The 27,214-nt window shown below is 41.7% G+C and overlaps 2 protein-coding genes across 2 annotated transcripts in view; both read left to right on the top strand.

Moving 5' to 3' along the window:
- The window catches only part of LOC144768955 (uncharacterized), a 91,134-nt gene extending 70,227 nt beyond the window's left edge, over positions 1-20,907 (top strand). Inside the window, exons 10-20 of the mRNA XM_078652955.1 lie at positions 2,232-2,273; positions 2,891-2,947; positions 4,649-4,702; positions 5,549-5,602; positions 7,080-7,133; positions 7,263-7,316; positions 8,891-8,944; positions 14,364-14,417; positions 14,849-14,902; positions 18,957-19,010; positions 20,845-20,907. Coding sequence (XP_078509081.1) covers positions 2,232-2,273; positions 2,891-2,947; positions 4,649-4,702; positions 5,549-5,602; positions 7,080-7,133; positions 7,263-7,316; positions 8,891-8,944; positions 14,364-14,417; positions 14,849-14,902; positions 18,957-19,010; positions 20,845-20,907 — 594 coding nt within the window. The remainder of the gene's footprint in view (positions 1-2,231; positions 2,274-2,890; positions 2,948-4,648; positions 4,703-5,548; positions 5,603-7,079; positions 7,134-7,262; positions 7,317-8,890; positions 8,945-14,363; positions 14,418-14,848; positions 14,903-18,956; positions 19,011-20,844) is intronic.
- A 334-nt stretch (positions 20,908-21,241) lies between these two features.
- The window catches only part of LOC144768954 (uncharacterized), a 78,578-nt gene continuing 72,605 nt past the window's right edge, over positions 21,242-27,214 (top strand). The window contains exons 1-5 of the mRNA XM_078652954.1: positions 21,242-21,280; positions 21,880-21,924; positions 24,615-24,668; positions 25,498-25,551; positions 25,775-25,828. Coding sequence (XP_078509080.1) covers positions 21,242-21,280; positions 21,880-21,924; positions 24,615-24,668; positions 25,498-25,551; positions 25,775-25,828 — 246 coding nt within the window. The remainder of the gene's footprint in view (positions 21,281-21,879; positions 21,925-24,614; positions 24,669-25,497; positions 25,552-25,774; positions 25,829-27,214) is intronic.

The raw sequence follows: 27,214 nt of genomic DNA, 5'->3' as shown, positions 1-27,214 counted from the left end.
ATTCCTTATTTGCGATTAGCAAATTGCGAATCGCAATTAAGTAATGAGTGTCCCATTCATTCCTATGGGCCAAAAGGCCCAAGGAATGAATGGGGATACATTCTCAAATTGCGATTTTCTGTGAGAAAATCGCAATTTGAGAATCGCAATTCCAAGGGTGCCAGGGTGTCCAAAGGACACCTGTTGCACCCCTGGAATGTGCCTGTAAGTACATGTGGCGCACAGACATGATGTCTGTGCGCTACATGGCATTTTGAATTTTTTAAAAAAATGCATTTTTAAAGGAAATCGCAAAATAACATCTACTTGAAGTAGGTTTTTTTTGCGATTCCTTATGCCAACATCGCAATTTTTAAGGCACCCCTAGATAGCATTTAAGGAATCGTAAAATTGCGATTCCTTAAATGCTATAAGCAAAATAAGGAATCGCAATTTTTGTGATTCCTTATTTTGCTAAGTGCCACCTATATACCAAAGGGGCGTTTGCGATTCGCAAACCCCGAAATTCGGCGAATTTCGGCATTTGCGAATCGCAAACGCCTACCTACATATGCCCCTTTGTCAGTCCCTTTGATAATCAACAACCATCACCTTAGGTCCAGGCTCTACACAAATTTCTTCGTCTTTAACCAAAAAGATTTTTCTAGAATTCAATGAAAGCATTCAAGAACTGATAGAAAAAATCACCGATAGGCAGCTCGAATAGATAGAAATTTTCAAAGATTTGCACTTATTTATTTACCCATATGCTGTGTGCAGCATTTCTCTGAATGTGTACAGATCTAGGGCTCCGTGACTTCAAGAAGGTAAAAATAATAATAATTACATTACAAGGGAATTCAATAAAAGAATCGGAACCCAAGCTTGTAACTTGCTGCAAAATTGGTCTGTGAGCAGTGAACCAGAGGCTAGTCCACAGCATATGGGGGACACATGGCCCACTCTCTCTCTGGAATGTTTCTATTTCGCAAGCTTGTAAAAAGTGTTAGTTTTACATGAGAAATACAGCATGTAAGCAATGCGTTTATCATTTGTTACTACAGTTTACAAATTAATATTGTTTTAATTTGAGCAAAGTACGGGGCTCTGTTTGCTAGGTGGTGGTGTAGACCACAATTTCTGAACGTTTTGACTTAAACTCAGCAAAAGGCATCGGATGAAGATGTTTTTTGTACATCCTGAGCGTCTGCAATGATTGTGGATGATCGAACATTTGAGATGGTTCGAAATTCAGCTCTTTAACCAAAACAGACTTACTTCAACTGAAGACGATGCACTAGTTTTCCAATTAAATAGATCATCCCGTCTGAGTGTATTTGTGAATCTACCCTTTTAATTTACTACTGCATATGTCTACCGAATACCTGCATCCACTGTAAACAAGTGAATGCCAAGATTTAATTAATAATTGAATTGCAAATTGACAGCAGTGTCCTGTCGTGATCCAGAAATTGCACTGAGAAGAGCAATGATATAACGTACCTTGGAACTCTAGTGCAGCTATAACATAGGTTTAAAAAGCTCTAAATGCAGCATAAAGAATGCTAGCAGATGTTCCTAACCTGAACCCTATTCATCTGGTCCTGAGAACCCTAACAGCTGCCGCTTGATGCAAGAGTCACATAAAAGTAGCAGTAGGGAGCACTTAAATATTTAAATAGAAGAGCCACACCTATATTCACTGCCATGTCTTGCGAGCAGCCTCAGAATATTTGGTCCCAATTCACAAAGTAAAATTTGGCTTACAGGGAAATGTACCTTTTCCTGTGCCTGCCAGGAATCTACAAAGACTGCAGACTTGTCCGCCACTCGTAATTCCCGCTCAAGGGAAGGGGGCAATCCAAGGCGTGGTTTCAAAGATTGGGAATGCCCACACATACGTTTGAGGGCATTCTCACACTCCTCCTGCTCCTGGTAGTTTGCTGCACGAATGATATATGTAGGTTTGCAGCAATGTATATATAGGCATTTATAGTGCACTCGCATAGCAACAGCAAGCTGTATAAGGATATAATGAACGATTCAGGATTATGTATATTTAGGATTGATAACATTCTATATCTGATATTTTAGATGGAGTTCTTAAAAACAAGTGATTAATAAAGGCAGATAAGTGTACCCAGCAGAACAAATGGAACTCGGTTGAAATAATGTAGTGCCTCAGACTTGGGAGGGATCTTGGTCTGCACAGTTAATCTATATAAGCTTTTTTTCTTTTTCTCTTCTGGCAGGGTCTTCCGGGCGTACTTCCTGATGGCACTGGAGATCTGCAGGTACATCATTTTTGGGTTCATTAATAGGCATCTACGTCTGCTTGTCCTCTCAGTACTGCAGGCAGAGTGTGGGGGTTGAGTCTGTAAGGCCTTTGGTGAGACTCTGAACTATCTGCTTGTAGAATCACTCTTGACTGTACAGGCACCTTCAGCCTGGTGCACCTTCTCACAGCTCAAGGTAGCCTAGACGTATCAATGGTACAAGCACTTCGTGGGGTGAACGCCTTGTGTAATTCAAGCTATTAACCAAAACTGGGTACTCTGAGATTAATTTCTACACCTTGGGCTATCTTTGGTTCATGCCAGCCCACATAGCCTAAGAGCAAAAGTTCTTTCCTTGGGTCTTTCTTTTTATATAATGCTGTTTTTTATTGACATATCTTATGTGCTGCATATCATTACAATCCGCTGCTTGTGGCCATTGTACTGCACTTTAAATAATGAAAGACTGAATAAAGTAATAGTCTTATAGCACAAAGGTATATGCAGCATACATTAACACACTTAGCCGTCAACCAGTAGTCCTTCTCAGCGAAGCGCATACAACAAATAATACATTCCTCTTGAGTAGAAAAAGTTGTGACTAAACCTTTAACATATCTGCATTTTTTTTCTAGTGTCCGGCAATATGTCCTCCCGGTCCACCCGGCCCTCCTGGCATGCCTGGCTTTAAGGTAAGTAAGCCTGTCACATTTCATGTAAATGACCCTCAGCTAAAGGCATTGTTTTCATATGATGTTATTTATATACCAGTTTTCCTCACCAAAGTGAAACTCGTTCAGACTCAGTGCTCATTGGCATGTGTTCTAATGCCAGTTATTATTAAATGTCAAATGCAGTTCAGTAACACGATCCAACTGAGGTTGATCCAACATCAAACCCATGTGCTTGCATCGATCATTAAAAACATTATGTATAGTCACTGTGCCACTCGGCAAACCCACCCCTTCCGCGTCTCTACTTCCTAAACATCTATGGACCGAACCCTGTGCGTTCTACGGAGCACTAGATCCCATCGCCTTTATTTGCATATACACTGAACAAGAGAGACTTGGGTAAAAGGGCAAGCAAGAATATTCATGAGAAATTTCCAAGGCCAAGTAAGGAGATCCCAGTCTTAAGGAGGTTCACTTAGAAGAATGCATGTTGTGTCCAAGAAGCATTGAATTGATGCTCTGTGTTATACCAGTGAAACATTGGACTTGTCAGTGTCATTGTACTCCAGAGAGTATCCATTGTTTGGCACCATCCTTTCCATGACGCTTTTTGTTGGATGACATAATTATACGCATCGGAATATTTGGATTGTTGACCGCATTGTTTCGGTAAAGACCTTGGGGAGGACGGCAATAGTTCATCCATGAAAGCATTGTGTTCTATGGTAACACTGTATCCATGACTCTATTGGTTTAATTGACACTAGTGTACTATGCCTTGGTTAGTTGGCATCATTGTTGTATGAAAGCATTTGGTTGGCTGACACCATTTTAATGTGAAAGCATTGGATTGGATAGATCGGACGGCACTGTTGTACTATGAACACATTTGGTTGGCTGATATCATCGTAGTGTGATAGCATTGTATTGACCAAAACTATTGAATTGTAAATAAATAAAAATATAGGTTTGGTTGACATTACTTTTGCATGAAATCAATGTGTTGACTGAAATCATTTTTGTATGGAAGCATTGGGTTGGCAGACAATGTGGAAGTTTGAAAGCATTGGACTGGCTGGCACTATTGCATTGCAAAACATTTGGGTTGGTTTGTTCCATTACTTTAAGAAAGCATTGAGCTCGTTGGCACAACTCTATTATGAGAACGTTGGGTGGGTCTGCGCTATTATATTACGAATCATTGGGATAGTTGACATGATTTTTGTATAAAACATTAATGTGGCAGGCACCATCAAAGCATGAACACATTGGCTGGGCTGACCCTGGGATGCTGGAATGTACTGAGCTGGATGACACCATTAAATGATGAATGCACAGGGTTGGTTGACACCAATGATCTGTGAAATCAGCTGATTGGTTGACCCAATTGTACTGTGAAAGCAACAAGTTGGTTGAGGCCCCTTTATTATGAACTCATTGGGTGGGCTGGTACTTGTCTGTCTTTGAAAGATATAAGTTTGTTTGATCCATTTGGCTATGAACGACTTGGTTAAGGCCATTGATTTCCTATCATGGAGGAACATGAGCTATTCAAAAGCTAAGCTCTGCGGCCACCTGTGGGATGCTTGGTTCAGACTAAGTGGGCTGCCGTGGGCATTGTCCTATATTCCCATTGCACGGTTGAAGTCTGCTATTCAGCATGGACAAATATCAGAAACAGTAGGCATTTTCAATGTGGGTATTTCTTTTTTATCTTAGGGACACACTGGTCACAAGGGAGAACAGGGCGAAGTCGGAAAAGATGGTCAAAAGGTAAGCTTTTCTTTTTTCGTAGCACCTTCAAATAAACACTTGAATGATAAGAGCTCTTGCACAACCTCTCTCAGTGCTTAATTTGTAACAAAATAGGTGCCAGCTCCCAAAGTTTTGTTCAGAAGCCTTCAGCCGGCCTATTGAAGTTCAGGGTGCTGACTACTATGGCTCTGTTGTCTTGGTTCTACCTTATGCCTCTTTAATCCACCACTAGTTACTCGCTGCCTCTTTAGGTATCTCTTGCAGGTTCATTTTCACCCCTGCATTCTCCCTATGCAACCGTTTTTCCTTCTCTCCCTCCATATTTTTCCCCCTTTTATTTTTTCAATGGATACAAATTTGTGGAGGGAAAATAAGTGCGGGTGCCCAAATGCAAGTACCAGTGCAACACTGGCTATGGGTCGATTCCCTGTTTCTCTATTTGTCGATTTTCCGGCCACATCATCGTCTGATTTCTTTCCATGTCATAGGTTGACTCTTTTACCCTATCAAGAATTGATTCCATGCTTACAATGTGTTAAGTAACCTTCCACCCGATAAGGTGGCTTCCATCTTGCTTATAAATTATCTCTGCCCTATGAGTGTGTCTTTCAACCTGACCAGATTTCGCTTGTTCACATCTGTATGTTGGAAAGGGTCTGCACACACATTCAGTACATAATCCTGCTTTGGAGAAAATATCAATCAACTTCATAGGTCGACAGTTCCCCACTGTGATCAAATGGTTTACTTCCCTCCGGCACTCTTCCTACCTCCAACAAGCATCTACAGGCCAGTTAATTGAACACCACCAGTTGTTTGTGAATAAATGTAGTGATTTATTTTATACGTGTTTCTGTTTTTTAGGGTGATCCTGGTCCTCCAGGACCTGCTGGGATTCCAGGAAGTGTCGGATTACAGGTAAAATAAAATATTGATTAATGGGAAAGCTTATCGCTGGATCTCAGTGTTTGCATTTTCTGATCTCAGTCTGCAGTATTCAAATCATGCTTAACTCAGCTTGTATCTGTTCATCAGCACATCATTGGAGGCATCTCAAGGGTTCACGGTCAAATTTTACTGGAGATCGTGGCCTTAACCACGAAACACTTGCTGCTTTTTCTTGAACTGTTCTGAGCAGAGAAGGCAGGTCAAGCCTGGTAAAACCCCAAAACCCTTGTTATTCCAAATGAATGGTCACACAAGTACCCCCCTTCTCAGTTCCTTTAGTGTATGGTGGACTGTTTATCTCTGGTTGCTAAAAGATTAGAATGATAATAACCTCCAAGTACATTCCCACCAATTATTAAATGCATGCATGTTTGCCCTATATGATGAGGACTATATTTACCTTTTTACACCCATTTAACCCCTTGGACGCTCATGACGAGCTCAGCTCGTCATGAGCCACGGTGCTCGTGTGCTCATGTCGAGCTGAGCTCGTCATGACTGTTGGAACGCTCACACGCTGGGCTAATTCCCCTGCTGTGCGAGTGTTCTACACAAACGGGTGTGGTGAGCACGCGACCACCGTGGCTCATGACGAGCTGAGCTCGTCATGAGCACCGGGGCGTTGTGCGCGCCCCCCTCCCCCCAGCGCAGCGGGGGAATCCGCCCTGCATGCAAGGGGTTAAGGAACATGCTGACATAGTGGTGCCCATCCTGCCCCTAGATGATGCACGGGACAGGTCTCAAGGAGACAATGCTTGGAGGTGATGAAATACTTAGGCCTTTGGAGTAGTGTTGTAGTGGTCCAGGCAGGTGGAGTTCGGGAAGATGTTCTCTGTGAAGTGGGCTAGGCATTCCCGAAGCTTGTTCCAAACAGCTGCAGTTTATGGTGCCACTCTGGGTTCTTCCTCATGTATAGTGTGCAGAGGAGAGATTTCACATTGCATTGCATCTTCACTTTAGCCACCAAAGTTCATGCGTTATCAGGTGGTGGATGCTGCAATTCAGATAAGTGGTCTGCTGGCAAATGGGAGATGTGGACAGCCACATGCCTCTGAAAGACTGATAAGTCAGTGAAGAAACGTTTTCGGCATTAGATGTTGCCTGTCTGACGCGACTCAATTTGCTGTTAAAGTACCATTCCTTTAGATCTAGAGGCCTTTCAGTCAGTCTTCTGTATGGCAAAAGGACATCACCTCCAGAGTGGGCTCTGGAAACTCTTTACTAGACAGAATCAGTGTCTTCTCCCAGAATTTCATGTATATAACTCTCTTAACTAAATGGAGTTCTAGTGAGATGGATCTTTGCGCCTGGGTCTGGCAGCACTCAGAGAATACAGCACTGTTTCTACACTCAATGGTCACCTCTGCATTTCACAATCATTGCGTAATCTTCATTTTATTTTGCTTTTTGTTTTCTGAAATATGTATTGTTTTTCATTTCTTTTTAGGGACCAAGAGGTTTAAGAGGCCTAATTGGCCCACAGGGTGCTGCCGGAGACAGAGTAAGTTGCCTGAATTCTGCCTACTAATTGTCTTTTTTGATAATTTTGACTGGATTCATATGTTTTACATAGATTTAATTTCACCTGGGAATTCGAATCAGATGTTGACCACTCTCCCCTTGATTGTAGGGTCCGACTGGCTTCCGAGGTCCCCCGGGACGTCCTGGACCACCAGGAAAAGCTGTAGGTATCCTGCGTTAATTTTGCGTTTGTCATCATAATATTAGTTGAGTTGTCTGGCAGCTTTGATTTATCACAATATTTTAAGCAATTGGTATGAATGCATCATTTCTTGACATGGTGAAAATGCTTGGTTAAACAACTAGCTGCAGGCTCCCTCATGGCCCTGGGGCAGAAGGGGATGGACTTCAAATAGCCGAGTTTCAAAAGGGTACTCTTGCAGATGATCCTACCCTGTGGCACTGGTGGCTTTTGTTTAAATTATCTTTCCATTGCCTTACTTTTTCTTAAACTGGAAAAGCTTGTGAAACAATCTAGCATTTATGTCTTATTCATTTAACTTTGTGAATTTACACCTTAAAGCTTGTAGGATCTTCACCAATGAAGAGGCTGGACACTTTAGTCACAGTAGTCTTTCCAAAGTCTTTTCTTATTGGTCTTGATAGACATAGCCATTATTGTGGCTGTTTCAAGGACACCTCTGATTTGTTGGGCTAGCCCTGATTTTGCAGTGTACTCTCTCATTTCGGAAGCTGTACACAACAGTGCATGGCTTTCATCCAGTTACCATACTGGACTCCCCCACAAACAACACCTCTGCAAGTCTGCTCATTCCAGTTTTACCAGACTGTCTAAAATCAAACCACGTGAGACTGCTTTAATGTTAACTCCTATAGACATCTTCTGTCTGCGTTTCAGTAGCTAGCGCACAATTGTATTGTTGTCACTTGTATTTTATAATTATTTATCATTTGTTTTGTACCTGGAAAACAATAACTCACCAATCCTGGTGCAAATCAGTGACATATCAGACATGTTGGTAACAATCTCTAAGCCCTTACAGGAATTCATCATGTTCACTGTGACTTCGCAAACACACATTGTAGCATCTCCTGAAAACTGTGACATATACGCACTGCAGTGTCACATAAACTTTGTGGCCACATGGCCATCCAGTGAAAACAGAGATATATTTTGGCATGAGTGCATTGTGACATATATGCACAGAAACATCCCAAATAATCATCGAAACAAACAGTACAATGTGACATCACATCTCAAATACTCCATGTCATCATACACTGGGACATCACAATTTGGATTTCTGGAGGTTGAATTGCCTTTAGTGATGAGCGTCTGGCATAGGATCTCTCATTTTAGTACTGTGACGTTGTGAAATGTACGCTGCTTGACAGTGTGCCACTGTGACCTTAAGCTGTGTCATGTCACTCTGCGTTCCCCCATGTCACCACCTTATGCTGTTTTGTGCCACATTATGGCCTCTGTGCCATAACACCTCTTGTCACCTTATCCCATGGCACTTTTGTACTGCACTTTGTCCTATGTAATACCACTCACTCTCTGTCACTCCTTGTGAATTTGCACCCTATGTCCCTCTGCCATGCGGTGCAGCCTCTGTCATCCCACATTACTGTGGCTGCATAATGTGCAATTCTAGTCACCCATCGCTACCCAATTTCCTTTTCATGTTGGTACCGCTACATCCGGTCTTCCACACCTCATGCATTGAACCAGTGTGATGCCAGGCTCACTGAGTGCTCTTTGTTTGATCCTAGGGAGACCAAGGAGAGAAAGGACCAACAGGCTACTTTGGACCCAAAGGCGACCTTGTAAGTGAAATAAAAAAATTAAAATGATTGCATGTGAATGTGTGGAGATGAGTAGAAGGAGAGTGATGGATGGGTGACCTTTGATGAAGACATTAGTTCAACAGTGAGAGCTAAGAGCAAAGTTAGTTTTTTACTTCAAGACCGTATGACATCCTTTTTCTATCTGCCCTGTCATCTTGGCTGCTCCCTGGGTGCTTCTTGTCCCATCAGAGGACACTTTACTGAGCTGTACACATGCTGGACTCATCAAAGGGCAGCATGTTTAGCTGTACGGCCAATATCTCCTTACCCTTCTTCCAAGTATCCGACGTAATCTGTCCACTGGTTGCTGCTGGTCCCTTCAGAGTGCAGCTCTCGAACGTGTACAGCGAAATCATCCCTTCTCTGGCTCTTCGAATGGTGATTCTATGTTAGATTTGCTTGTGTGCCTCATCCTGCCCTATGGTTATTGTTCTAGACAACCTTAAACCACTCCTTAAAAGTCCACCCTGTGAACATGAACTTCAACCACATAGCTGAGAAAGACCCTTCAGATTGAATTAAGGGTAGCCTTGCAGTGACTTCAGATTACTTCCCCCCCCCCCAACACAGGTACAAATAACTTTAGTTTTCCAGCAGGTGTTGTATGGAACATATAACCTCAATGGTAACACAAAAGAAAAAATGTTTGTCAGTAAATCTGAAGCAGTGTGATCAAGTCATATCAAGGTTTATAGGTCTGGCTTCAAAGTGCAGCTGTCTTCTTCACCTATTATTACCAATTATTTAAAATATACATAAAGTGTCCTCCGGCTCTGCCCAAAGAAGCATTTTGTATCTCACCTAATGCTATTGGTTGATTGGTGCACCATGCCAAAGAAGAGCTTCTGTTGCAATGCATGAGAGCCATTTCCATCTAAAAAGTACACTGAATCATCATAGATTGAATCTGTTATCTCACAGAGGCATTTTATACAGAAAGCAATCATGTTTGACTTTGTTATTCCACTGCACCAGGATGTTGATAGTATTTTAGTCCAGACTCAAAACGCAAGCCAGACCTATGAAATTTACTAAGGATTGCTTGTACTTCTACCTGTAAGGGTGGGATGTGATATGGAGAATACCCCATTCTTCAAGCACTTTCAATGTCATAACACGTTTTATAAGAACAGCAGGTATAACATTGATTCAGTGTCTGGACAGCAAGGCAAATTAGGAAGTGAACCCTTCAATGACAGAAAAAACACAGAATGGGACCACCAATGCTGGAATGTTTGAGGGCCCGAAGAATTACTAAGGTGAATTATGACTATCCATAAAGAGAAATGCTTCAGCCAATTCTAAATTTGTGATAGGCCACTCTGAGCTTCCACCTCAAAAATGTAGTACCCCTCAAAGTTGCCTTGTCAAAAGCCTTCACTATTCCTCAATGGAGCTTTTTCTATACATAAACACAAAACATCCCAAACACATCTCCTACACATCCAGTTAAAGCCTAAATATACAGATTTCCACCTCATAGCTAACCAGAGAATTGACACTGATGCTGCATTTGTATTTAACCTATATCTTGATGGCAAAACCTTTGGTCCCATCCATAACCCTTCAAACAAAAGTGCTGCTAACATCAATATTGAAAATGCATCTCCATCAGTATCAAAAGTCCTAAAACCCCTGTCTGAAAGACCACACATAGAATAGATGAGTTCTGTTTTTGAGAAATCAAAGGGTGGTCTGACAGGAATGCTCCCCCTAGGGAATCACCCATATACCCTTATGTAAATACATGAGCTTCTAGTCTTCATGTTAATGGCACACAGAGAGGGATGTCATAGAGGGACATGACATTATACATCCCATTAACTCCTACTGCACATATACACTGAACAGTACTTTTATTCGGGGGAGTCTTTTCACCCATGTTGGTCCTTACGTAATGACGTAGGGGCTTACAGTACCCTTATGTGCAGGATGGCAGGCACATACAACATACTTAGTGACAATTTTAGCACACTTTAGCTTTCTGATAATTACCAAATACAGATTATGGTATCAAATATATCTATGCCAGTGCTTAAATGCTTCACTGAAGGAACTATGAACATGCTTCCAACCCAATCTGGTTTCTCTTTACTGGAATAGCCTAGTCATGTAAGCTTTTTAATGAGTCTTCCAAGAAACATACTTATTAAATTAAATGGAGTTCCTGGTCAGGCCTTAGCTTTGGTTTCCCTTCTAGTTGCAATACAATAACTTCTGCCCACACATTCTATCAGTGCATCCCAACACTAAGTTGAATTGTACATTCATCATGGGATATCTATTAAATGCTAGTCATTAATGCTACATTCTCCTCTATGATAGCCTTAGTGCACCCTGAATATTCTATTGCTGTGTGAGTTGTCGCAGAGTGATCTATAAATGTACATATTAATATCTCTGATGTCAGTTACTAAAGCTCTGCATTCCTCTTTGGCAGCAATAGTGTGTCTCAGAGTGCCCTGTGACTATTAAAGCATAAAGTGTATGTGTCTATGTGTATGTTTATTTGCATGTCTGTGAGTGCGCACTCTGTTTGTTTCTGTGTCCATAAATGCCTTTCCTTGTGTTCTCTAAGTGTCTGTGGGATGTTATTGTTGCTTTGTATTCCTCCAAAGCAGCAGCCTGCTGAAATACTACAGGTCTGTAGTTGTGTGTGAGATACTTGTTCTACGCCTATATTTCACCTTGAATGAAGTGTGTCAATAACACAATTTTTTCCCCTTAGTGTAGGTTGTGGGATGCAGTGCCTGCCCACTCTGTTTATATGAGATGTCAAAAGTGTCATCAGATAACAATGGGATGACTGACACACCAATGATTTGGGAGACCTTGGTAACCATTCAAGGAAGAATTATCTCTTACACTGCTAAAGTCAATATAAAGACGAGAGGCTGCTTAACCAAAACAAGATTATCTGCAGAGGAGATAGAAAGCATTTATAGTAAGATAGAAAGAGATGGGCAAAGTCCAAAAGTGATCTAAAACATTATTACATTCACCAAGCAATTTTCAATGCAGCCACTGTGGGACAAACAAGTTGTGAGGAAGGAGAGCTTGATAAAGGAAAGAGAGTTAAAAATCAGATCTAGAAAATTATAAATCTGGGATATGGTATTTTCAATAAGATTACAGTGGAAGTAGACAAATAATTTTAAAACATAATAAAAGAGTTCACCCATGGAATTTACAGTTCACTGGACAGGAAATCCTAGACTGTTTGGATAATTAATTATTTCCTGACTTACAGAAGAGCAACCCGACATGTTGACAGCACCGTCTTCTGAAGAAAAAATATTAAAACAATTTCCAACTTAAAGAATGATGAAGCCAGCGGGAGTGATGGTCTCCACATAGAGTTCTACAACATGTTTGCATCACTCTTAATAACCTGTCTTAAAACATGTTTAAATCATATTCTTACAAAGGGGAAGCCACCATCTCTTTTAAATCAGGAGTGTTAGTTAAGTCACTAAAGCTAGGAAAATCATCGAGAGAAACATCTACTCACCAACCTACTATATTTTTAATTAAGGATTATAAAATCTTAGCTGAACTCCTTGCTAATATAATTTTGAATGTTTTAGATATATTAATGCCTTCCTTCCAGAATGATTTTATTCCCAAATGCATTATAGTCACAATCACGCTCTACCTCATGCAAGCTAATGTCCTGCTTCAAGGATAAAAAAATTGACTGCTGTAATACTACTTGACACTGAATCGGCCTTTGACCTGGTGGGGTAGGAATATTCATTTACCACATTAACACACATGGGCTTCCCATCTCTCCCCATGACATTGATAGTAAAACAAAATATTAGTACAAATAGTTTTATTTTTATAAATTCCATAAAGATTGAATCAGTGTACATCACTAGGGGAACTCACTAGGAGTGTAACCTGTTCCTATTCTTTTTTGTTTGCTATTTGCAATAGCCCTTCGCTCAGCTTCACATATACTAGTGTCATTGGTAGGAAAGGCTATGCTGAAACTATATGTGGACAGTATGGTTCTAATTTTAGAAGCAGGTCAGGTAAATATTACTCAGGCACTTTTGTTGATAGCTACATTTTCTAGTTTGTGAGGCTACTGCATCGATGACAAGACTGACAGTACAGATTTATACTACAGTAGAGGTTTTTATGGAGATACTGCAGTATGATTCGCCTAGAAATTAGGGGCCAGATGTAGGAAGCCTAATTCCGGTCGATAACGGCCGAAATTACCGAATTTCGGCCGTTACCGACCGGAATTAGGCTTTTCAGATGTAGGTGGCCAAATTGTAGGATTCGGTAAAATTTACTGAATCAGTAGCTACATATCATTTACCGATTCTAAAATACCGAATCGGTAAAATTCGGTATTTTAGAATCGGTAAATTATATTTACCTACATATGGCCCCTAAAGAGGTATCTAAAAGCTTGAATCACAGAAATATTGGAGGGGTTATAGAACAATAATTTCAACCCATTATTAAGCACAGCTTTCAGAATAAGGGAGAGATGCCAGTACCTCTCTGGCAGAATTGCTTGGTGAAGATGTTTAGCCTCTCACCTTTTATACTCACCTTTCCACTAAACCTTATGATTTAAAACCTTGATATTTTTCTAAGATCGACGGAGTCAGTACCAAATTTATCTTCATAGTAAAAAAACAGGGATTATTATGGTTAGTATAGAACAAAGGAGGGTGGACTATCTCTGTTCAATATAGGAGGATACAGTGAGGCTACAACTTCACAATATATTACAAGAATTTCTGTTGCACTGAAATCCTCAGTTTGTGGATAATTAACTAATTACAAGAATGCTGTGAAATTTAAATATTGATCCTCTTTTTTTAAATTTTTATAAACCTCTGCAGGGCCTAAAGCTGATTTGATAAATGATACTGGGAGAGATATAGAAAAGATGTTGAGCACTATCTCGGTGCAGGAAAATACCTATAATACATGCAAAAACTACACTCTAAGAATTCAAAGAATTTGGTCTCCCGTTGGAGGCTGGCATTCTTCAACTATGGAAAGAAACAAACATGAGGTCCATGAAATACATATGCAGATAGTCTTTGTTGGAAACTTTTAAACAGGAAACATTAATCGTTTCAATTTTGTAACGTTGTAGTCAATAATTCTGAATGCATTTGCACTTTGGATGGAAGAACAAGATGCATTTTAGTAGAGACTTTTAGGTATGAGTTTTAATCTAGTAGTTGTTGATGAATACATTCATTTATTTATGTACGGTAAATTGGCAAATTGAATATATTTGGTTGATTTTCTTAATACTCTGAAATCAAAAATACGAATTGTCATCTGTATCTGAACAGTCTCTTTGAATTTGTGTCTCCTGTGCATCTTTTATGTCACACCCTAATCCTCTGCATTTCCCCAGGGCAAGCCAGGTCCAAAGGGGATTACTGGTCCTGGAGGACCCATCGGAGAACCAGTAAGTAATTTTCTATTAATAGTTGGTCATAAATATTTATCAACAATTTTGTAACAACCCTTTGCCACATCCTCTTACCATTATAGAATAACAAAGATTGAACATTATCCCAGAAGTTTTTTTAGTAACAGTATAATCTGTTCATGTTAAGATTACACAGCATTGAGTTGAACATACTGGGGACGTCTTCGCTGGTAGGTGAGATGCTATGCTGGGGACTTGCTAACTTGATGCTGAAGTATTATATCTCAAAGAAACAAGGGAGACCCTAGGTATCCAAAGGACCTAGGGTAAGTTATTATTATGTAAGAACAGTAGTCCCTAGATGCTTTGCTTTACCTTTTCTACCAAGAAACTGCTGTTGATTGAATAGGCACAAGATGGGAAAGTGAACTCTGTTTTCTAACACCAAATGTTTTGTCATATTCCAGGGCATACCTGGGCATGATGGCCGCGATGGCACACCTGGAATCGATGGTGAGAAGGTTTGTAATTTCTCATTTATGCCCTGTAGAAAGTTTTCTATGTCTATTGAAGTCAGTAGACAAGAAAAATAGAGATGCATTGGGGGACGTAGAGGCGAGTGTGGTATGGCAATTAACCGTGATTTTGCTGTCCATAGGCGATTTATTTTTTGCACACATATCAACGGCTGTTCTTGGAATTGCAGAGGTTGAGTAGCCATTAGACAAAATAGGAAATTTTCCATTAAGCTGCTGAAAGAGCAGTACGTCTGGGGCGAAGTCAGTCACACTGGCTTTTCTCAAGATTTTGTCATTCATACTTTTGCCTATGAAGAAATGTAGTGCCGGTGGAGTGAGGTATTCTTTTGGTAGCTGAAGAAAGTGCCTTTCTGTCCTTGCATATGTCAGTGTTGCAGTTACAGTAAGTCAGGAGAAATATAAATCAATTCATCTATAGCCATTATGCTGTCAACCTTAGATTATCAACAACATTTTATCATCACTGTTAGAACTGGGGGTCTCTAGTTGGATGAGATAGGTACCTTAGTCCAAATAGAGACCCTAGCTTCTAGTCAGGGAAAGGAGGGACAAACTCTTAGATATCCCCCTCCCCCCCGTAGCTTGGCACGAGCAGCCCGGCTTATCTCCAAGGCAATGTGTAAAGTATTTGCAACCACACTCCCAGTAACACAGTGATAACACCACAAATGGACACCACACTGATTTAGGAAAATAGTGGTATCTTTACCAAGAAGAAATACGATGGAACTGAACGATAAAACTGTCCAGCATATGCGTATTCGTAATATTTCATTGGGATGGTTATTAGGCCAACAATCACTTAAAGGTTCTTGCGGTATTAATGAGTTGTTCACGATGATCTAATGCAGTCCTAATGCAATGCTATGCAGTTCGGAATGCAGTTCGTAATGTACGAATAAGACAGTCCTTAATGCAAGTACTAATGCGGTTTGTAAAGCAAGTAATAATGCGGTCCATAATGCAAGTACTAATGTGGATGATAAAAGCAAGTAATAATGCAGGCAGTTTGTAGTGCACGTACTAATGCGGATTGTAAAAGCAATTCGGCACCAATCGTGGTGCTAGTGAAGGTCTCTATGCCACTATTGGCTGACTCGCGGGCAGCGACTGCCAAAAAATGCCCCCAATCCTGTTATGTAGAAAACAAAGTGCAGCTCCACAATCCGACCCAATTACTGCCACTCCTCGGCGAGTATGGGCCGCGATACTGACTTGAGAAGAGGTTCGCGCTGCAAAGATGGGAAAGGCTGAGAGCGGTCTCTCGTAGCCCGCACTCCACCGCAGGCGGTGACACACGCACGCTCGCTGAGCATTACCTGGGGAGGGTGCAGTCTCTCGCTCCTTTCCTCGCGGCTTGGGCGTCATGCTGTGCGGCTTCGGGTTGGCGGCGGCTGCTCCTCGCTGTGAGAGTCGGGCTACCAGCCGACGACCTCGAAGCTAATCAGCTCCCGGCGTGACTCCATTGATCTTGGGCAAAGGACCTCGAACCCACAATGGTGAAGGATCATAGTTCTCTCCTTGGCAAAGGCAGGCTTGGGCCAGTTGTGGTGATTTCTCATGGCTCCCCCTTGGGACGACGGTCCGGGCCGATGGCGATAACAATCACAGCACTTTTGGTCACGCTGTCGATCGAAACAGAGTGCAAGACTGCTCCGGGGCACACAGTCACGGGGCAATTCTCAATAAGGTCTCAAGCTGCAAAAAGCAAATGAAGTCCCTTGTCCTCTCCTTAGTCAAGTCAGAAAACTGCAGGCCAGCCCTAGAACACACAGCAAGGGCGGCAGTGCTTCCCTTCAGTCTCTTCAGCTGTTCCTCTTAGGCAGAGATGCCTCTTGATCACAAAGTAGTTTCAATCCTTTTTCAGGTTGGAGTTCAGGGGTTTCAGCTCTCACATTTATACCCCTAAATGCCTTTGAAGGCTTTGTGTTCAGAGGGCTCTGAGCCCGGTCCAAACCAGACCTGGGTGTCTTCCTGCCAGTGCACACCCTCTTCCTATGATACTGAGGGTCTGGGCCCCAGACGCTCCGCAGGAGGTGGAGTCATCTTTTGGTGGCAGCAACACAGCCCTCTTCACATCCAGGGGCTACTCCTCTCCCCACACCAAATGCAGGTTAGCCTGTTGCTGTCTCACCTATTCCTCTCTGGTGTCAGGACACTACCCAGACCCTGTCACATCCAAACCCAAACAGTCAATACACAATCAGGCAGAGGCACACAGGATGGTTTAAGACAAGAAATAAGCCACTTCTAAAAGCGTGGTTTCTAAACACACAATTTTAAAACCATCTTCACAAAAAGATGTGTTAATAAATTCTGATTTCAGACACACTAAACTCCATCTCTCCATCTTATGCCTATGGGAAGATATGATGGAAACGTGACACAACATGTTCCATTCTGTCCTATGGGCAAGATGACCTTGCAACAGTGAAAAACAAATTTGGCTGTATTTCACTGTCAGGACATGGTGCACACCTCAGTACATATCCTATCTTTCACATACACTGCACCCTGCCCAGGGGGGTACCTTGGCCTACAATAGGGGTGTCTGATGTGCATAAAAAGGGAAGGGTAAGGCCTGGCAAGTGGGTGCACATGTCAGGATAACAAGGCAGTTAACAAACTGTGCGTAGGCACTACAGTGGCAGGCCTGAGATCTCTTTTTAGGGCTACTTGGGTGGGTGGCATAATTAGTGCTGCAGGCCCACAAGTAGCATTTGCATTACCAGCCCTAGCACACATAGTGCACTTTACTAGGGACTTTACTAGTAAGACAAACATACCAATTATGGACAACCAATTACCATAACACTTTATACAGGGAGCACTTGCACATTGACACTGATCAGCAGTGGCAAAGTGCACAAAGCATCTAAGACGGCAACATCATGTCAGAAAAAGTTCTTGGAGGAAGGAAAAAAGTTTAAGGAACTTTAGCCAAAAAGCATCAAGTCCAACAATCATTACTTAATTTGCATGTATGTTACCACAAGATCGACACCATTGCTAACTCCTTAAGATAATCAATTCCTCTAAAATAAATTTAATTGCAACCTCAGTCACTAACTGAACCTCAACTTTAACCCCAATACCCACATCTAACCTAACCATGGCCTCTGACCTTACCCTAAATCACCAACCCCTAATGCCAGTTATTAAGAGACACCGACCCCTATTACTAAACATAACCACTATCCGTAACCAGCGTCCCTAATTCTTACCCTATCCAAACCCTTCATGGCTTTTACCTAATCTCAAACCCTTAATTCAAACCCTAACATGAACCCCTATCCCTAGCTTCAACAACCTTCCCCTAACCTAAGCAGAACCTCAACCCTAACCCCAATCCTTAACCATAATCCTAACCTCAACCTCTAACTGCAATTTAAACACTGAAAACCCTAACTCCTATTTCTAATTCTAATATTGCCCCAGCACGTAACCCTAATACCTGTCCAAACCCTAAGCCTCAATTATAATACTAAATCTATCTCTAATTCCTGCCTCTAATCCTAGTCCCAACCCCAACCATAACCGTGAATGAACCCCAACCACTAACCCTCACCCGTAACCCCAGCTCCAACTGCCAACCATAACCAGGGCTTAAATAAGCAGAGGTACAAAGGAAACATGGAGCACATTGAGTTTCAAAGCATATATGGCAGGAAGCATACATAACACAGGAAGCATAGGGGCAGAGAGGTGAGAACAGCGGAGGACACAGACCACCGAGGGCACAGCACAATGCACAGAGGACACACAAGTTATGCAGGAAATTGAGCACACAGAAAGCCGATGGCGTAGAAGCAGGATAAGCACAGGGTGCAGAGGGGGCACAATGTACACATTGGACCAAACAGGGCACAATGCACAAGATGGGGTGAGAGCATAGTGAGTGCCTTGGGCACATTGGGAACTTCAAACAGGATAGGTGGAGAGCAAAGGGGGCATAGAGGGTATAATGGTTAGAGGGAGGTGCTGATGCCCTGATAACAGGATCTGTTTGTGACTTGCCAAATTGTGTTTTTCACAGGGAGATGCCGGCCGAATGGGTGTCTCAGGCGAAAAGGGACCGAACGGACTGCCAGTAAGTAACAGATCCATTTTTAAAGACTCGTTTTTGGCCAAGTCAAGAACTTTCATGTTTGTTCAGGAGAATCAAAAAGAAGAAGAGGAAAGAGGACCTTATTTAAAGTGTACTGTGAAATCGCAAATCTGAGTTGCACTCTGATGTAAAAATTGACAGGGGATGTGGCAAGAATGGAATCACATCTCGATTCAGAATCTTTCCTTTGTTTTATCTGTCCCGCAGAATGGGCCTAGCTCTTGAGGTTGATGTTGACACTTTATGGATGTTTTTTCTTATATTAGGTAGTCGTTTTGTTTTCCCAGCCCTAAAACTATTGGAATAAGACTAAAAGTTTTTTTGTATTTTTATCACTTTTATGTTTAATAATGTCATGAAGCATCAGTATCAGCTCCCGGGAGAGGCCACAGCAGCTCACTGGGCAATCATACTTCAATCACCCAACGCCACAATGTGTGCCTTCTTTGCTGTGCAGTGAAAACACATCACCCTGGGAACTATGGTTACCAAAAAAGTAGATTTTTTGTAAGATTGTAAAACTTAACAAAATGGAAAGAAGGCAGCATGGAGAAGGAGAGAGTAAAAGAGATTTGAACGAAATATTAAATGATATGTCACATTAAAGCTAATTAATGAACAGGCTAGGCATGCATTTTTTTTTTATCAAAAAGGGCAGAGAACCAGACTTGAATTCACCATAAAATCAAACATCATTTCTATTCTAGCTAAACATTCACCAAAAATTCTCAACAACCGCAGTTTAAGCTGGTCAAAATAATTCCACACACCCTGCTAGAAACATAGACAACATGACTAATACCCTGCAATATTATACACCAGCCCCCCCATGAGCCATCTCCTTTCTATGTGGCTGTTCCCTTTACTCACTATAGGCCCTTTTCTCTAGTAAATGTGCCTAGCAGGTTAAGGGCCTTATTACAATTTTGGCGGAAGGGTTACTCTTTCACAACGGTGATGGATAGCTCGTCCCCCGAAGTCTTAATCCCATTATATCCTATGGGATTTATATTTCGGGGGACGGGATATTTGTCACCATTGCGACTGAGTACACCATCTGCCAAGATCGTAATGAGGCCCTAAGTCACCCAGATCACCTCACAGCCCATCACAAGGTCTTAGCCCCTTCCCCCAGGTGTGGCCTGTGCAGGTGGTGTGGGGGTGGGGCGTGGTGGTGGCGAGCCCACAGATGATGACGAGGGATACTTAAATACCAAAAAAAGAAAAACTTTTACCTTACGCTCGCCGTATCGCCGACGTGGCGAGTGCAAGGTAAGTGTTTTTCTTTTTTTAAATTTAAGATTCGCTCGTCGTCGTCTGTCGACTCCCTCCCCCCCGGCCCCACGGCTCTTACCTTCACGGGCCGCGCCTGCCTTCCTCACAAGAACTGTTTATCAGACCTTCTCCAGGGCTCATTGAGATTAATGTTCTTCATTCACCCACACTATAATAATGATAACTTGCTGTTAAAAAGCAGTAAATGCTGCCCTTGTAAATAACAGATTTTATGATGACCCAGTTTGTGGTACTACTGCCATAAGTGAATTGCACTGTTCAGGCAATAAATCATTTCATGGGCTCCTTTGACTGACTCTTTCAGGTGACATGCAATACTAACATAATTAATTCCCCTACACATATACCACATGGCCATCCTTCTGTAACAAATGCAGATATGCAAAATGTCCTACAGTTGGTTCTTATTAAAATAATTTGCTTTGTTTTTCATTTACTGGTTAACAGGGTGAAGAAACAAGTAGACAATGTTAGACTTCAGATTTATAATACCAAGACCTCTGTAATATTTTACTTTTAGAGGTTTCCAGACACAACACTGATAGCTTGGGCTTCATCCTCAGGATCTCTGTTCTTTGAGTGAAAGCCCCCTGGTCGGATACACCAACTTCCTTACATCTTACCTTTAAACATTCAGTGTGATACTCACTACATGACCCATTTTAACACTTGAAGAGAGGATGCGTTGACATAACAGTGAGTGTAAATAGAGACAAAGATGTGCCTTCCATATTGCTTCAAAAATGATTCATAATTCATTGGTATATCATCAAAGACGAGATATGAAACAACGATTTATCATTGAAAATTTGTCATCATAGACGACCTATTTATCAATATATTATCAAAACACCTAGAGGTATAAATATATCTCAGTTATGAGCCCTATATACTCAATGAGTCACTAAAGTCAAGCTATGTATCAGTTTCATGTGGAAGGCAAAGATATTTTACCAGTAGGTAATCTAAGACAGATCTTAACATAAAAATATCATAGAATAAAAGTTATTTGTTATAAATGTATCATCGGAAGTGTCCTACTAGCCTTGAACTCTCATTCAAAATGAGCCATATATTTTCAGTGATAACCAATCATGTTCTCAATCTGTCATACAGAACACGCCATGTATGACTGTCCCATCACAAATGGCTAGATACATGTGTAAATACATCCCTGATAAGGAATCAGTGTGCAGAAGTAAATACCATCTCAGCGGATGGGTTTTGTGATATAGGAGAATTTATTTTTAATGCTGTTCATACCTGCTAAGCGTGGAATTTCCTGGGTACAGAATAGATAGCTCTGATTGGTATAAAGTCCAAAATGATAATATTCGATGTCATTTGATCACTATTTTTCATCGTTATCACAGACTGTGTAAACAAAATATCATTGCAACTTGGCTGTCTGACTGTATACGTTCTCTCAAATCATATGGCTTCCCAAACAATTGTATTATCAGCTACTTCGCTGCAGGTTTTGTTGTACTGTTTGTTGTAAATGTGCTTTATTTCATATCCTCTGATGTTTTTCTGCACACATTTTCCTTTATAGGGGTTGCCTGGTAAAGCTGGAGCGAAGGGAGCTAAAGGGCAGCTGGTAAGTGATTGCTGTATACAATGCTTAGAACCTTTATAATTTGTAGATTGTGTGTATTATGGTTCTTCCATTAACAGTCTTAATAATCTGCAAAACCTTTGTGAAGCTTATACACATGGAAGTGGAGACCATCTTAATTGCACGACCCCACCTCATCTTAGCTCAATCAGTCCTGGTCCCCACAAATCATTATTATTTTCAGTGCTTTCATTATTTGAATAAGCCTACATCATGTTGGGTTTTGATGGTGCAGGATGATGCCAATCCAGGGTGGGGCTACCTAGAGTTCTCTACAAAACTTTGTATGGCTACAGACCATCAAACATCTTTAGACTCCACGCTAAACAGTGTCTCACATAGGCGCATTTGCTTCCTCTCCCACATTCTGCCTGGTATGTTAACCTTGATTCAGTGACCTTGATATTGGGTCAGTGTCAGACATGGGTCACGTTACCCTCTAAGACAAATTAAATGTCCCATTCATTGCTGTAGTATAATTTACTATTCCAACTCCAGTGTGTTGAACAGTAGGGAAGGTGTCGAAATAGTAAATTGTACTATTCCTTAGCATAGAGCCCCCCCTACAGCAAGTCGTTGTAACAACTTGCGTTGTAATGGTACTGCGATGTAACAATGCGGTCTTTATAATGATCGCTTTCTAATCGCCTGCATTGTTACGCATGCAATGTAATGTCTGTTTTCCCTACCTGAAGTGAATACGAAATTTCACAGTCTGCAATCTTTGTGATGGCAAACTTAGCAAATCTGGTACAGGGTCATGCCCACTTCCCACAGGAAGAGGTGATATAGCGGGCGTAGTGATCCAAGGGGGCAGTAGCCAATGGGCCTACACCAGAGCTTAGTTTGTGTAAAAAAAAAAAAAAACTAGGTGCCAGGGCCCACATCAGGAGGCCACTGCATCTTGCACCACCCACTGCCCCCGCCAGTGCAGCCAGTGCCAGTGACAACACAACTCTTAATCATCACACTCCTACAGGTGTGACAATTCAGCGTATTCCAGGCCTCTAAAGCTAGAAGAAAGGCTTGTGTGGCATGTATTAGTGGTTTTTAATATATATTGAACCAATAATCAACTGTTGTTGTTTTCAAATCCAAATTAGACAAACAGAGCCTTCATAAGTGCCAGTGTTGGCATTTAAGTGCCAGTGGTGAGCACCAGAATCCACCAGCTCAAATTAAGCACTGGCCTGCACTCCTCTAACGCCCTAAATCTAGTATTTAGGGGAGCCCTGGCACCAGGAAATCTGATCCTGCCAACCAGGATGTGAAGAGTCGCAAGAACAGAAGATCAGCAACTGACATGGTGCCGAAGATCAGCAACTGACTTGGTGCCAATCCTGCTGGCCTGTCTGCTGACTTTGATAATTGTGCCAAAGATAATTTGTCCTGTAGCTGCTGTGTCTCCAAAGCCTGGGAGAACTGCCAGCACGTCACCCAAGAACCAGGAAAACCAGTGGAGCAGCAGAGCTGCTTGCCTGTACTCTGCAGGCACCCCGAGAGACCTGTGAGGACTCTGGACCCCCAAACCCGACAACCAAAACCACCACCACAACTTAGCCACCTAACCCAAGCTGAAGTGGGCCAACAGTGCCAGCTTGGTCCCCCGACCCTTCAGAGCCGAAGGCCACCTTAGACTTGCCCACTGCGGGCTTCCTGAAGCCGTCTTCATTATCAGTGTGCAGGCCTCCTCAACCGCTAGTGTCTCCGGCGATGAAAACCCAATGCCTAGAAGTACTTCTGCACCCATCGTCCGTGGAGAAGAGAACCAAAGGTGTCCCCACGTCCCAGAGCATCGTGAGACCCGAGCCCTCCTGTGGTTTGGATCGACTGGCCTTCCAGTCCAAACTTGCAGCCTCTTTGTGACGGGACCGATACCTATTGACTAACATTGAGCACCCAATGCTGTATTGTACCACTGTACCCGGCCGCCCTAGTTCCGCTGGAGGTGACCTGCTGGTGCTTCCTTGGGCCTTGCCCTGTACTCACCTTAAGTCGTGAGGATTGATCTCGTAAGTCGCTGCAAAGAATTTGTATGCCATATGAAAATTGCACTGTGTCAATTTTTTGAAACTATAAGTATTTCTATTTTGAAACATACTTACCTGATAGTATTGATTCTGGTGCCTAAAAATATATAAAGATACTTGTTATTTTTTATAAATTGATGTGGATCTCATTATTGAGTTGTGTGCATCATTTATTGACTATGTCTAACACTCCTCTCTGATAAGCCTAAGACTGCTCGACCACACTACCCCCTAAATGAGCACCTGGGGATTGCTAGAGCAAGCCCCTGTCCACTCCTTTTGGTATACTGTAAAAAGAGCCAGCTTTCTACATTGACCAGGGAGCATCTTAGGGGAGTGTAATTCGAGTGGTTATTGGCAGCCAATGAAAGCTTATACATCTATATTTCACTTTTTTAGTGGTAATTTTCGATGTAAGGTGCAATACCTCCTCAAGAAAGAAATCCTACAATTGTTGATTTTGTTTGTGAATTTCAGAGTTTTCTGAAGCCCTTAGTGTTGTTAATTTCCATTTTTCACTATTCTTTGTATTCTCAACAAATATCAGATTTAACAACAATTGATGACAAGTCTGTTTTCTACAGAGATCCAATGATACACGTCTTTTAAAAGGCCAATAATTATTAATTGTTCTTTCCACAGGGCAAACATGGAGAGCAGGGAGAGGCCGGTCCTTCTGGAGAGCCTGGTATCCCTGTAAGTATGTCTAGCTGTTACCCATGCACACTACTCTGTGAGAGATTCTGTTTGCTGTTTCGTCGTTACCCCTTTACAATGGATGTATCGAAGTATGCCGCATGTGTTTAGGACGCATTCGTTCTGAACTCCGTCTTTTGTACGAATATGTTTTTAGGACGCATTTGTTCAGCACGCAGATTGTTTTAACGACTTGCCTTAAGGGGGTGCTGGATGTTGGAATAGTTTAATTCACTATTCCAACTCCCATATGCGCAACAGTAGGGAAGGTGTTGGACTTTAAATCCAACACCATTCCACCAATGTGCCCCTCTTGAAGCAAGTCATTGTTATGAATTGCGTCAGTGGCGTAACGAACCTTGAGGGCCCACCCCGCAGGGTACGTGAAGGGGCCCCCTCCGGACCCAATCTTGAGCTCCCCAGCAGAGGTGCGGTGCTGATGGGGCCCCCTGGAGGGTGAGGCCCTCCCGCACCACGGGGGCTGCAGAGACTTGTGTTACGCCCCTGAATTGCGTGCTGAACGAATGCGGGCTACTGGCCCGTTCTTTCTATTGCTGGCACTGTATTGGTACAGCGTGATTCCGGCTTCGTCCAAAAGGACATTTCCCATTTACAAGACTTGCTATTGAAGGTGCTGCTGAAAGAATGCTGGAACCTTCGGCCCTTGCAGAGGTACTGGACTGCTGGCTAGTATTCTGATTACCTTGAATGCCTTTTACCTCTACTTTAGTCTCCTGTCTATGAAGGTAAAAGGAGGAAATGAATACCATATGGTGTGGTCTGAGGCCATGGTGGTGTAACTTACCCTACGCTCTGTCTTTTTTTTCAGGGAGAGTCTGGTGTACCTGGAGAAAGGGGCGAGGCTGGGCCACGTGGATCATCAGTAAGTAGTCTACTATTTGCCTTTATATAAATTTCATCCAAGCACTAAATAGGCACTGGGCAGGCATTTGCCATTTTGCTCAATGGTTTTGCGGCTTGTGTACTTCTGTTTAGAGTGTTCATATTGCACAGCGAGACCTACATTTTTTACTTGTTTTTCTCCAGATTTTATGTGAACACTATTCCTCCTACACTTAGCTTATATTATATTCTATCTTTTCTAGGGTGGTGTTGGGCTTCAAGGCCCGATTGGTGTTCCAGGAATCCGTGGATTTCAGGTAAGTAGCATAAAATGATTTGCGGAAGAACAAAAATTGTGGGAAGTTGATTTCAATGCTAGATAAGAAGTTAAAGTTCTATCTTTTAGACTCACATGCACAAGAAATGGTCTGGGTGTGGGGGCACATAAAAAGGTCTGCCTATGAATAGGATATCAACAAACTTTGTAGTATGAGGTATCTTGGCTACTAGCAAACAAAAATACAGGAACTGAAGAAAGTGAGACTTGAAAGCAGTACAAAGCGATGAAGATTTGTACTACAATCCATCACATGGCTCATGCTTCTCAAGTAAATAAAACAGAAATCTGTAGTGGTTGCTTTTTACTGCAGGAAATGGTACTACTGTCCTGCTATTCAAAGTCAAGATCGAACTTAAGTAGTTTTGGTTTTAACCTTAAACAAAAGCGAACAAAACGAAAGCTCAATAAAATACAAATCAAATATTTAACCCCATGTGTGCAAAAATGGTTTAAAAATATATAAATCTAAAACAATTTGCAATTGATGCAGATGAAAAATTGAATTCGAGTGTATTTCAAATTTTCCTTTTGCCACTAAAAACTTGTTTTGCGAATAACCGTGACACACATGTAAAAGACTGGTACAGTTAAAAACAAAGTATGAGAACTATATTCTTACCAGATAGGTTACATAAAGTACATATTAAATTATTGTGTCTTATTCAATGACGGTTACCCAGATTTATCTAGAGAGGTAAATCACTCACCCTTACATTAATTTAAAAAACCTCATCAATTGTTGGTCCATGATTATTTCCAGGGATGCTGCAATCAAACCTGTAGACATAAAAAAGAAGGTCACAAGATTTGCATGCAGGTCAACATCATTGATCTGTCCCATGTGTTTTTTGTGGTAACATATATTTATATATATATGTATGTATATATATATATATATATATATATATCAATGCTCCAATTTCCAGAAAAATGCCCAGCCGGGCTTCAAGAAAAACACAGCACTCACACGGGCAACAGCAGTTTAGTAGGACGGTTTATTCAGAAAAACAGACGCGTTTCGGGATTAGAATCCCTTCGTCAGTGTTGTCAACACAGCGCCCATAATTACGCCCTTATCTATGTTTGTGCCAAGTAATGGCACAAACAAAGGACTAATGCATTTTCCAGAAAACGGCGCGCCATCTTTGAACGCCTAAAATATTTACATTTTTGCATTTATGTCAGCATGGGAAATAAAATGCACAATTTTCGCATTATATTCAAAACGCCAATCAAGACATTGACGCATTAACATCTCCAAATCTCGCCGTGTATCGGCAACAGATATAATAAACAGTACATCTTCAGCGGTCACGTATCTGAGGTAAAATACAATATAAAGAATGTATTTTTAAAGCGACAA

This window comes from Lissotriton helveticus, chromosome 7 (assembly GCF_964261635.1).
Source record: "Lissotriton helveticus chromosome 7, aLisHel1.1, whole genome shotgun sequence".
Lineage (NCBI taxonomy): Eukaryota > Metazoa > Chordata > Amphibia > Caudata > Salamandridae > Lissotriton > Lissotriton helveticus.
The sequence above is the reverse complement of the archived record's forward strand: the minus strand, read 5'-3'. Positions and strand labels throughout refer to the sequence as shown.